Below are 11,899 nucleotides of genomic sequence, written 5' to 3' on the forward strand. Positions count from 1 at the left end.
GCGAGTGTGGCTTTGTAGGCGTGGTCGGGGGCGGGGCTCTGCGTGGGGGCGTGGTCACGGGCGGCTGCGGGTGCTGTTTGTGGGCGTGGCCGGGGCGCGGCGGGCAGGGCAGTCACGTGCTCCAGGCGCGGGGCGGGGAAGCGCACAGTGCCCCTCTGCCTCCCGCGTGCGGCTCCCGTGCCCCCACCCCCGGCCGCAGATCTGACTTTTATCCCTGGAAACGCACCGGTGGACCCAGACCTGGGCGGGAGACCCGGAGCGGACCGCGCACACCAGGCCACCACCCGTGCCAGGCGCTGGGGGAACAATGATGAATGGTTCTCTGTCCGCAGAGTGTCCCTCCCTCCCTCCCCCTCACCCGGCCCTCCCCCCCCTCTGCTGGAGTGGGTTCGCAGCCCTCCCCCAACCCAAGAAAGAAGGCGCAGCAAGTGCAGCACCCAAACCCCACCACGTACGTCCGAAGCTTCGGGGCCCAGCTCGGTGGGGCTTAAAGCTGGAGAAGTTGCCCTATGCCCCCCATAAATCAGAGCTGTGGGGGGTCCCTGCAGTGACCAGGAGCGGGAGCGGGTGGGAGGAAGCCACTCCCGAGCCACCTGGCCTGCCGTCTGTGCCAGGACGCTTCGCCGTCGGGGTCGCTGATGGGAAATGTGAAGAGTTTTATGAAGCATGCGCGTTTTCGTCCACGGAAAGCATCTAAAAAGTGAGGGACACCTGTCACATTTCGCGCCTTTTTCTTGGCGAGAAGTCCCTCCTGGGGATTCCCAAGGCGGAGCTGGGCTCTGCCGAGGCGAAGCACTAACTGGTATTGAGGGACCAGGTTACCCCTCTCCAGCAGCTCGTGACCAGCACTTCAAGTTGAAAGGTTGTATGTTGGCTTTTGCCTGGCCCCTTCCAGCTTAGACCTGTTTCGTCTCCGCTTGGGTCATCCTCCAATGTCCATGCTGATCTTTGCTTTATGTCAAAATGAGCTGTACGGGAACTGTTTCCTACACGAAGTGGCCGCTGAAATGGAGCAGCCACAAAGATCCTCGAAGGGCTGAGCAGAAGTGCCTGCTATCTTTTTCCTGGTGAGACTCCTTCCGGGGACATTTGTCCTTGAACGGTGGTATCACCTCCAATTGGGCCCTGAATTCTAGAGGCCTGTCCCCTAAGTACAGACAAGCCTAAGTGGGCAAGTTACCCCAGGAAAAGTGACTGCCTGCCTCTGGGCAACACTGGGAATCCAGAGAACTGAGCAACTGGGAGCTGGGGTAGAGTGCTTGCTTGCCTTTGACTAAGACGTTATGAATGATTTAATGTTTTATTGTATGTTCCTCCTATTAAAAAAAAAGAGCTGTTTAAATCACACTGGGAAAGCTGATTAGAATTCAGTTTTCCATCCCTCATCTCCCTGAGATTCTGACTCAGTGGGTTTTAAGATGGAAGGCGGGAACATTCATTTTAATGAGCTATTTAAGGGATTCTGTGGATGGATGGGTAGATCATGGACCATATTTGGTAGACAGTGATGTAGAGGAGAAATCTTGGGCTCTAGGAATCCTGCTCAACCACTCTCTGGCCTTAGGACCTTCAGCCACTGTGTGAGTTTCCTCTTACTCATCAATGTAATAGAGATAATATGTGCTTTGATGGTTGTAATTAATTGAAATCCGTAAAGCACAATTGATATAGTAGATGCTCAGTAAGTGTTCTTTGGGGCTCCATGAAGCATTTAAGCAGAGGCCAGAGCAAAAGCTGAGAACAAGGTTGACAAGCTTGGGAAGCAGCCACAAAAGAGAAAGCTCAACATCAGCTAGCGATGTGTCAGGTATGTTTGTGAATCTCAAGGAGAGAAGCTGACACATAAATAAATCCTTAAGCTGGGTGCCAGTGGCTCATGTTTGTAATCCTAACTACTTGGGAAGCTAAGATCTAAGGATCACAATTCAAAGCAATGTCCACGGAAGAAAAGCATGGAAGACTCATATCCAATTAGCCAGCAAAAAGCTAATGGAGCTGTGAGTCAAGTGGTAGAGCACTAGTCTTGAGTTAAAAAAGTAAAGGACAGTATTCAGAGTCAGAGCAATAAGGATGGTATTCAGGATCAAAGCAAGCAGGGAGCCCAATATCCCAAATTGGGAGAGAACAGCTGGTTTTGGAAGAGCTGGGAAGGACATGGAATACAGTTTGGGGGATGCTACAGTGTGGGGGATGTTTTTGTTTCTAGAAACTGGGTATCCTAAGCTGGGTGCTGGTGGCTCACGCCTGTATTCCTAGTTACTCAGGAGGCTGAGGATCGTCATTCAAAGCCAACCTGGGCAGTAAACTCTGTAAGACTCTTATCTCCAGCACCAAAATAGTCAGAAATGGAGCTATGGCTCAAAGTGTTAACATACTAGCCTTGAACAAAAGCAGCTCAGGGACAGTGTCTAAGCCCTGAGTTGCAAGCCCTAGTACTAACAAAAAAAAAAAAGGGAGAAAGGAAAGAAGGAAGGAAGGAGAAAGAAAATGGGTATCCTAAGGATAAGGGGATTTTTTTTCACATTTAAAATGCCAGATTCTTTCCCATGGAAATATGGTGACTCTTAAGTCTTAGACAGGAAAATGCAAAGCTTGTCTGGAGAAATGGCTCAAGTGGTAGAACACCAGCTCAGCAAGCAAACCTGCTAAGCTCAAGGCCTCTAAGTTGTTTTTTGTTTTTTGGTCCAGTCTTGGGGCCTGAACTCTGGGCCTGGGCACTGTCCCTCAGCTCTTCAGCTCAAGGCTAGTGCTCTACCATTTGAGCCATAGCGCCACTTCCAGCTTTTTTCTTTTTGCTTATGTGGTGCTAAGGAATCAAACCCAGGACCTCATGCATGCAAGGCAAGTGCTCTACCACTGAGCCACCTTCCCATCCCCAAGGCCTCTAAGTTTAAAAGTTTAAACCCTAGCACCCAGGAGCAGGGTGGGGTGGGGGCAGAGGATGATAAAAATTGCAACTCAGGCCAGTGCTGGTGAAAACATAAAACCCTCTTTAAAAAATAAAGTAAAAAATAGTCAAGGTATGTCTCAAGTGGAACCGCCCCTGCCTAGTAAGTTCGAGGTCCTAAGTTTAACAGTTTGAGCCCTGGTACCAGAAGGAAAAAAAATAAAAGGAGGAAGAGGACTGTACCCAGGCCAGTCTGGGCTAAAACATAAGACTATATCTGAAACATAACTAAAGCAAAAAGGGCCAAGTGGTACAGCTGTTGCCTAGCATGCAAAGAGGCCCTGGGTTCAAACACCAATACTGCTTTGAAAAGAAAAAGAAAAAGATTCAAAGGGTAAACAAATGTAGTACCATTGTACTCACTGGACACTATGTTGAAAATGAACAATACAACTTGTGGGTGGGGATGAGAGGGAAAAACTGGGAGAGAATGACTTTGTCCAAAAAGAAATGTACTCATTAGCTGACTTATGTAATTATAGCCCTTCTGTACATCATCTTTTAAGAAAAATAGTGACTATGATCATTTGAAGTATCACCTTTATAAAATCCATACATTAGCTGCACAAGTGCCTAAATTTACGAAAGCAAAAACACGTATCGTTGGCCACGTTTGAGGTTACTGCAGTACCAATTCATTATTCTGAAACTGATAAAGGGAAATAATTAAATCTGTATGTTTATAGCACAGAAGTAAGTCTGGACTATAAAATACAAAGTGGTCGGGTACTGGTGGCTCACACTTGTAATCCTACCTACTCAGGAGGCTAGATTTGAGGATTGCCATTCAACGCTAACCTGGGCAAGGAAGTCCTTAAGACTCTTATCTCCAGCTACCTACTAAAAAAAAAGAAAAAATGTCTGAAGTGGAGCTGTGGCTCGTGTGATAGAGCCACAAAAGCTAAGAGACAGTGCCCAGGCCCTGAGTTCAAGCTCTAGGAATGACATACACATGAAAAAAACTTCTCTAGATTAACCCTCATGATCAGCCTGTAATCTGTCATAGCATGCATACCCTGGTTTAGAATCCCATTTACTCTTCAAAAAATTTTAGGATGTTTCTGTATGGTTTTCTTTTTGTTATTTTCTTTTTGTTGTTTGGTTTCATCTGTCTGAGACGCTACTCAAACTTGGTACTTAAAGCGTTTGCTCACTGGTTGGCACTCTACTTGTTTTTGTTTACTTTTTGGTGGTACTTGGGTTTGAGTCATGCCCTCCTGCATCTGTGTGTGTGTGTGTGTGTGTGTGTGTGTGTGTGTGTGTGTGTCCATCCCAATAATGGGGCTTGAACTTGAGGCACCTTTTTTGCACAAGGCTGGTGCCCTACTACTTGAGCCACACCTCCACTTCTGGCTTTTGCTAGGTAACTGGAGATAAGCATCTTAGAGCTCAAACTCCTGAATTAGCTAGGACTGTAGGTATGAGCCACTAACACCTGGCTTATCATTCCAACTCCTTAGAGAAGACTTTTGCTTTGTTTTACCTGGTAGGAGAAATGTCATCTGTACTTGCAAAGGAGTAAAGAACAGGCTAGGGGAACAGACTACAGCAGCATTTCCCACAGCTCCAGATTCTGTGCAAGTCCCTGCTTACATAAGCTGACTTGATACAAAAGGATACAGGGAAGTCTGTGTAGGGAAAAGAATAGGGTTAGGATCCCCCCTAAAGACCCATCTGTTACAGGACTTTTCCCCAGCTTGGCACTGTCAGGAGGCAACAAAACCTGATATCCACAGATACCAGATAAATGAGCCTCTCTGCGGCAGGGAGGGACGAGGACACATGGCCTGCAGGCTGAAGCCATCATTTTCAGTGGCCCAAATGTTGAATGGGCAATTGCTATTCAAGCAGATTCTCCCTAGAAAGCCCAAAGGAGCCCTGCACCTTCCGGCCAGAGGCCCCAGACCCCCAACACCCAGGGTTTTCATCTGATTCCTTTTATTTTCTCCCTGGTAATGCTCAAACGTCAACTCCATGAGGGCAGAGAATTGCAGTCTGTCTGTTCACTGATTTGCAGCACTTACAAGAGTACCTGGTCCACTCGGTGGGTCCTTCATGATGCTTTCTTTTTTTTTTTTTTTTTTTTCCGGTCGTGGGGCCTCAACTCTGGGCCTGGGCGCTGTCCCTCAGCTCTTCAGCTCAAGGCTAGCGCTGTACCACTTGAGCCACAGCACCACTTCCGGCTTTTTTCTTTTTGCTTATGTGGTACTGAGGAATTGAACCCAGGGCCTCAGGCATGCAAGGCAAGCACTCTACCACTGAGCCAACTTCCCAGCCCATGATGCTTTCTTACTTCACTGGAGGACCCTGCTAAATGTCCCCAGCTCATCTTCAGAGTTCCATGAGAAGTTTCTACAGGAAAGCTGCCAACGGCTTCAGGAGACCCCCCAGAGCTCCAGGATCTGGACTCCTGTGTGCTTCTGCTGGTGAACATCCATACCCACATCCAGGCTGCTTTGGAGCTTGATCTTGCTATCTCTGCCTCCAGAGAGCTGGGATTACAGGCATCAGCCTCCGTACCTTTTAAGACTATTTTTGTAAAAAGAACTTTTTGTGTTCTTGCACTTAGGACCTTGGGACATGCTAGACTGGGAGATTTTTTTCCTATTATGTTTGTGGGTTTGAGGGTGGATGTGTTGTGCTGGTGTCTGGAACCTAGGGCCTTACACATGGTAGGCCAGAGCTCTACCATGGAGTGACAGACATTTCCAGGAGGACTCGGATATTAGACATTTATTTTGCCAGTCCTGGGGCTTGAACTCAGGGGCTGGGCACTGCCACTGAACTTCTTTTGCTCAAGGCTAGTGCTCTACCACTTTAGCCACAGTGCCACTTCCAGCTTTTCCTTTTTATGTGGTACTGAGGAACCTAGGGCTTCATGCATGCTAGGCAAGCATGCTACCACTAAGCCACATTCCCAGCCCCATATTACACATTACCTGGTGGGGTCCGGTCATGGGGCCTGAACTCTGGGCCTGGGCGCTGTCCCTCAGCTCTTCAGCTCAAGGCTAGCGCTCTACCACTTGAGCCACAGCACCACTTCTGGCTTTTTTCTTTTTGCTTATGTGGTGCTGAGGAATCAAACCCAGGGCCTCACGCATGCAAGGCAAGCGCTCTACCACTGAGCCACCTTCCCAGCCCCATTACCTGGAATTCTTATCCAGTACCTTTGGATTTTGTATAGATACTTGATTTCTTCACATAAAATTCTTCTGGCAGATATGATGTAACTTTTATCCTGCTATTTTTTTGTGACTTTTACTCTTATAAAATAAATATTTTTCTTCTTGAACTCTGGGCTTGGGCGCTGTCCCTGCGCTCTTCAGCTCAAGGCAAGTGCTCTACCACTTGAGCCACAGTGCCACTTCTGGTTTTCTAGTGATTTTTATTGGAGATAAGAGTCTCATGGACTTTCCTGCCCAGGCTGGCTTTGAACCACAATCCTTAGATCTCAGCCTCCTGAATAGCTAGGATTACAGATGTGAGCCACCGGCACCCAGCTAGAATAAATATTTTTCAAGAGGAAAAGACAGTGCCTGGTTCATATCTGAGAATGCCAAGGAGATCCCCTTAATAAAAAATCTACCACAAAGCCAGTCATGTTACACACCTAAAATCTAAGCTATACAGGAGGTAAGAGGATGGATCATGGTCAAAGGCCAGTCTGAGTCAGTGTGACACCTGATCTAAAACAAACCAAAGCTGGGTGCTGATGGTTCACACCTGTAATCCTAGTTACTCCGGCTGAAATCTGAGGGTTGCAGTTCAAAGCCAGTCTGAGCAGGAAAGTCTGTGAGATCCCTATCTCAAATTAACCACCAAAAAGCCAGAAGTGGAACTGCAACTCCAGTGGTAGAGAGCCAGTTTTGAGCAAAAAAGTTCAAGGATAGTGTCCAGACCCTGAGTTCAAGCCTCAGGACCAGCACATAAAAACAAACTAAAACCTGGAACAAAACAACTGGGGACATGGCTCAAGTGGTAAAGTGCTTGCCTAGCAAGTACAGGGCCTTGAGTTCAAACCTCTTGAGATCAAACCACAGTACTACATAACTGAAATTATTTCCCACATATAACATGTTATGGTTAGAGAACAATGCATACAGAACATAGTAAGTGCTCTAAAAGACAGAACATTAGTAAGACACAGATATATTTTCTTATTTCTGAGGAATCTTTCATTCTTGGTTGCCAAGGAAGGGTTCCATCTGCCCCTTCTGGCTCTACACTCCATAAAGAGCCAAGGAATGCCTGGAGAAAGATCATTTGTCTGTTTCTGTCCCCTTAAAGGCCTGTTATCAAAAGTCTGGTCTACAAAGAGGTACTATTTAAAGACAATGAAGCCTTTAAGAGGTGGGGCCTAGTGAGAGGTCTTTAGGTCATGGGTGGGGGGTGGATATATGGTCTTGAAGGGAAAAGTGAGACCCTTTCTACTTCCTCTGCCTCCTTTTACTTTTTTTTTCCTTTCTCACTGGCCATGGAGTGTGTTTGCTGTGCTATGTGCATGCCATGATGTGCAGCAGCCTCTGTGGTTCTATCCTTCCTCCCCCAGTGACATTTTTCAGCATATGATAGGAAACACAGGGGAAGGGAGTCAAGCTTAGTGGAGGCATGGTGTTCTGCCACCAATTTTACTTGACTGCTTCAGTGAAGACCTTTAAAGGTGGGCGGGGGTGGGCAGTTGCTGTACATTTTGGAACTTTATGTAGAATAAACCGTACAGTGTATCTTAAGGATAAATAAATAGCTGTTGTGGCATCTTGCCAGTGTACATGGCACCACCAGTTAGATTTTTTTATTTTTTACTAATCTAGAAGACCATTTGGACTTTCTTTAACTCATCTGATTAATTCAGCTGATTTGGGGCCAGTTTCTACCAGTTCTCTCAGGAAGATGCTTCTGGAGGGAATTAAAGAGTCTATGTGACTACCTGGGCTTCAGTTAAACAGCAGATCTAGTGAAAAGGCCTGGAGGGAAATTCTGTGCCTCCCCCTTCCCTTGTCCTCATTCGAAGAGAAGTGCTGAAGATTGAGCCCAGGACACAGAACACAGGGGCAGATAAAGAAAAAGACTGAAATGAGAGGCCAAAGTGTTCTCATCTGGGTGCTAGCTAGCAATGTCCTTTCCTGCTGGTCTAGTGACAGGACTCAGGGGGTCCTACCACCTAGATGGTTGCCTCTTGCAGTGGTTACCCTGGGGATTATGTTTGGTCTGGCCACCAGATGGAGAGGCCCAACAATAACCATCTCTTCTGCACGTCATTTATCAAGAGGCACCAGTGGGTGTCGCTGTGGGCTATGGGACAAAGCTGTGGCCCAATACACATAATTTTTTAAAGCTGAAAAACTGGATGCTTTATGTTAGGGATGAATGAAAAGTGACAGAAGCTGAGCACTGGTGGTTCACACCTGCAGTCTTTAAGGGGCTAAGATCTGGAAGCTTGTGATTAGAGGCCAGCCCAGGCAGACGAGTTCCCCAGGTTTCATCTCCAAAATAACCATCAAAGGTCTGGTCTTGGGGTGTGACTCAAGTAGTAGAGCCTCAGAAGCACAAGGTTCTGAATTCAAATAGAAAGGGCGGGGGGGGGGAGGAGTTTGAGCTCTCACTAAAAAGTAGCAGCCTCTAGTTCTCAAAGAAAGTCCATAAAGGGGGAAATCAAGCATCATGAACATGTGTCTGCCTTTCCACTCCTGATCTGACCCTTCAGGGCTCTGGAATAGCTGAGAACACCAGCTGAATGGTGCCAAGCAGCAGGAGGCAATGCCGGGGAGGAGAATGAGAACTTATGAAGACAGCTTCCAATGGCTACCTGGAGGACCGAGGTCCTCCCCAAGCAGCTGTCCTGATGCAGAATCATCACAGGAGTCAGGACACACACCTGGTTTTAGTTCTCTACTACTAATTTTCTGTGTGACTGTGGGCAAAGTCAAGCTACCTTTCTGGTCCTCATCTGTAAAACGGGGGTGGGGGGGTTAGGTTTTTTGTTTGTTTGTTTGTGGTGGTTGTAGGACTTGAACTTTGGGCCTGGGCACTGTACCTGAGCTTTTCAGCTCAAGCAAGAGGTCTACCACTTGAGCCACAGAGCCACTTCCAGTTTCCTGGTGGTTCACTGGAGATGAAGAGACTCACAGACTTTCCTGCCTGGGCTGGCTTTGAACAGTGATCCTCAGATCTCAGCCTCCTGAGTAGCAAGGATTACAGGTGTGTATGAGCCATTGGTACCTGGCTAAAATGTGATTCTTCTAACTTAAAAATAAATGTACAAAGTCAATAAACCACCAGAAACACTGGAAGTGGCACTGTGGATCAAGTGGTGGAGCATTAGCCTTGAGCTGAAGAGCTGAGGGACAACGCTCAGGCCCAGAGTTCAAGCCCCACAACCAACAACAACAACAACAAAATACAGCTGGGCATCAGTAGCTCACACCTGTAAATCCTAACTCCTCAGAAAATCTGAGGATTCCAGATTGAAGCCACCCTATACAGGAAAGTCTGTGAAACTCTTATCTTCAATTAAGCACCAGAAAAAGACAGAAGTGGAGTTATGGGTCAAGTAGTAGAGCACTAACCTTCAGGGAAAAAACCCTCAGAACAGTGCCCAGGCCCTGAGTTAAGCCCTAGGACTAATAGGTCAGTGGTAGAACATGTGCTGGGCTGAGAATATGCAAGGTCTTGGGTTCAATTCCTAGGAAGGGAAAGAAAGGGAAGGGAAGGAGGAGAGGGCGGGGGGGAGGGGGGGAGAAAGGTTCATCTTTGCCCAAATCTTGGAGGCTGGCTTGATTCAGCCTCTTGCCTGAGCATCCAAGGGACTATCAATCAGGACTTTTTAGGCTAGAGGACAGGAGATATTAGAAGACACAGACAATTAGAACTGCTGAGGCTGTTTATGTTCCACTGTCTATTGGTCTTGTTTCATTGTTCTGATGGTGTGGCTTGGCTCCTTTCAAGTTCTTCTTGGGTCTGACTTGTGATTCTCAAAGGTCATAACTAGGGAGGTTGGTTTGCCTTGCGAGACTGGAGTTGCGCCTCGTGAACCCGCAGGCTGTCCAAGTACTGCTGGATGTCCAGGGACTCCTGTCTCCAGTTCCCCAGCTTACGCTGCTGCTCTGTTATGAACTTTTTTTTCAAGTGATCGTGCAAGTGGCTCATCCTTTTCTTGGTCTTGTCAGATGTTCTTATCTTACAAACAAACAAACAAACAAACCCACAGGTAAGGTTAAGTTCAAGAAGCCACTTCAAAGCAGGAGTGGCAGCTGTGTCTGCTGATAGGTGAGAGGCAGATGGCCCTGCTGGACCCAATATTTATCTATAACATCTCTGACTCACAGGAAGACTATTTCTCTGTTTGTAAAAAGTGGGCAGGAAGCTGGATAACCACTTTGGCGCCTTCTGATGGACTGCAGTTAAAGGCTTTGCTTTGACCTTAATAGGATGTCTAGTTGAAAACTATTCCAAAAGAAATGGGTTGTGGTTTCTCATCTCCTTTTGCATTCCTATGACCCAGAAGTGATAGAGGATTCACCTGTCTCTTACCCATAGTGCTTTTCACATACTATCTGTAACACTTCTTATGTCTTTGTGAATTCTACAATTCCTATCCTATCTCCAATACAGTAAAGTCTGGGAAGGCCTACTGTCTTACTCTTTTTTTTTTGGTCATGGTGCTTGAACTCTGGGCTTGGGCACTGTCCCTGTGCTCTCAAGCTCAAGGCAAATGCTCTACTGCTTGAGCCACAGCACCACTTCCAGTTTCCTAGTGGTTTATTAGAGATAAGAGTCTCACAGACTTTCCTTCCCAGGCTGGCTTTGAACCGTTATCCTCAGATCTCAGCCTCCTGAGTAGCTAGGATTACAGGCGTGAGCCACCAGCGCCCAGCTGCCTTACTCATTGAGTGATTTATTCCAATAAGCTAGTTGTGCTGCTGGAAAGAATGCTAAAAAATATTAGCTGCAGGTGTTCTTGGTGCTATAATGTAATCAATCAAGAGATGGGACACATATTTCTAAGCCAGGCAGAAAGTTACATAGCCCTGAAAAAGTTCACTAGGGGTTAGATGAGTTAAATGAGTACTGCTTAGAACAGGTGAGGGGCCTGAGTTCCTTCCCCAGGGAAGAAGGAGAAAAGGAAGAAAGAGGAGGGAGAAGAGCAGGTTGCAAGGGAGTGTCAACAATGGGTTGTCCAGGATGGGGAGGCTGGGAACAAGTAGAAAAATGAATCTGGATGGGATTGTGGGTGTCCATAACAAGTTTTTATAGGGGGTTCTAATAAACTTGATGTTTAATTTTAGTAATGATTTGAAGTCGTAGCACATGGTAATTCAGGCAAAAAAGTACTTCCTAAAGATCAGTCAATGTTGACATGATTATTTTGAGGGTAGGGTAGATGGCAAATGAGAGGGGTGCCTTTGAAAACACTTAGTTCAACCAGTGGTTTTGACATCTTGCTGACGTCTGGTTTTGACAGATGCGTGACAAGAATACAGACCCCAGAGATTCCAGTTTAGTAAAATTTGGATGGGGCCAGCTAGGTTAGCCCACACCCCATCCCACCAGGCTGCTGTAACTGAGCATGAGCCAGGCCCATGACTCAACCTGGGCTAACTGCAGTCCTTCTCCAGGATTTGTCTAACTGGAATGACCACAGAAGCCAGGCTCTCCTATCTCAGGCAGGAGACAGCCACCCTGCTCAGGGCAACATTCAGAAGACAGCAGATGAGCTGCAAGTATGTCCCAGAGGTAGAGCACCTGCCTAGCAAGCATGAAGTTCAAACCTCAGCTTTGGCTTTCATCCAAAATGAAAGAAAATAGGTGAAAAGAAAATAGAAGTTGAATGGTGTAGGAGCCTTTTCTCTTCCCACACATAGGTACCCTGCCCTATCTAATTTGCTTGAATTACTTCAAATTCAGTTTATATAACCTGGAACTGAAAGTGTCTTAATTCATCCTGGTTTTTTT

The 11,899-nt window shown here is 46.8% G+C and overlaps 1 protein-coding gene across 1 annotated transcript in view; it reads right to left on the bottom strand.

The window, feature by feature from the left end:
* Positions 1–9,717: 9,717 nt before the first annotated feature.
* LOC105984243 (chromosome unknown open reading frame, human C5orf52) overlaps positions 9,718–11,899 on the bottom strand; it is a 9,852-nt gene continuing 7,670 nt past the window's right edge. The window contains exon 3 of the mRNA XM_013014352.1: positions 9,718–10,123. Coding sequence (XP_012869806.1) covers positions 9,932–10,123 — 192 coding nt within the window. The 3' untranslated portion in view covers positions 9,718–9,931. The remainder of the gene's footprint in view (positions 10,124–11,899) is intronic.

The sequence above is a fragment of the Dipodomys ordii genome, unplaced genomic scaffold (genome assembly GCF_000151885.1).
Source record: "Dipodomys ordii isolate 6190 unplaced genomic scaffold, Dord_2.0 Scaffold23, whole genome shotgun sequence".
NCBI lineage: Eukaryota > Metazoa > Chordata > Mammalia > Rodentia > Heteromyidae > Dipodomys > Dipodomys ordii.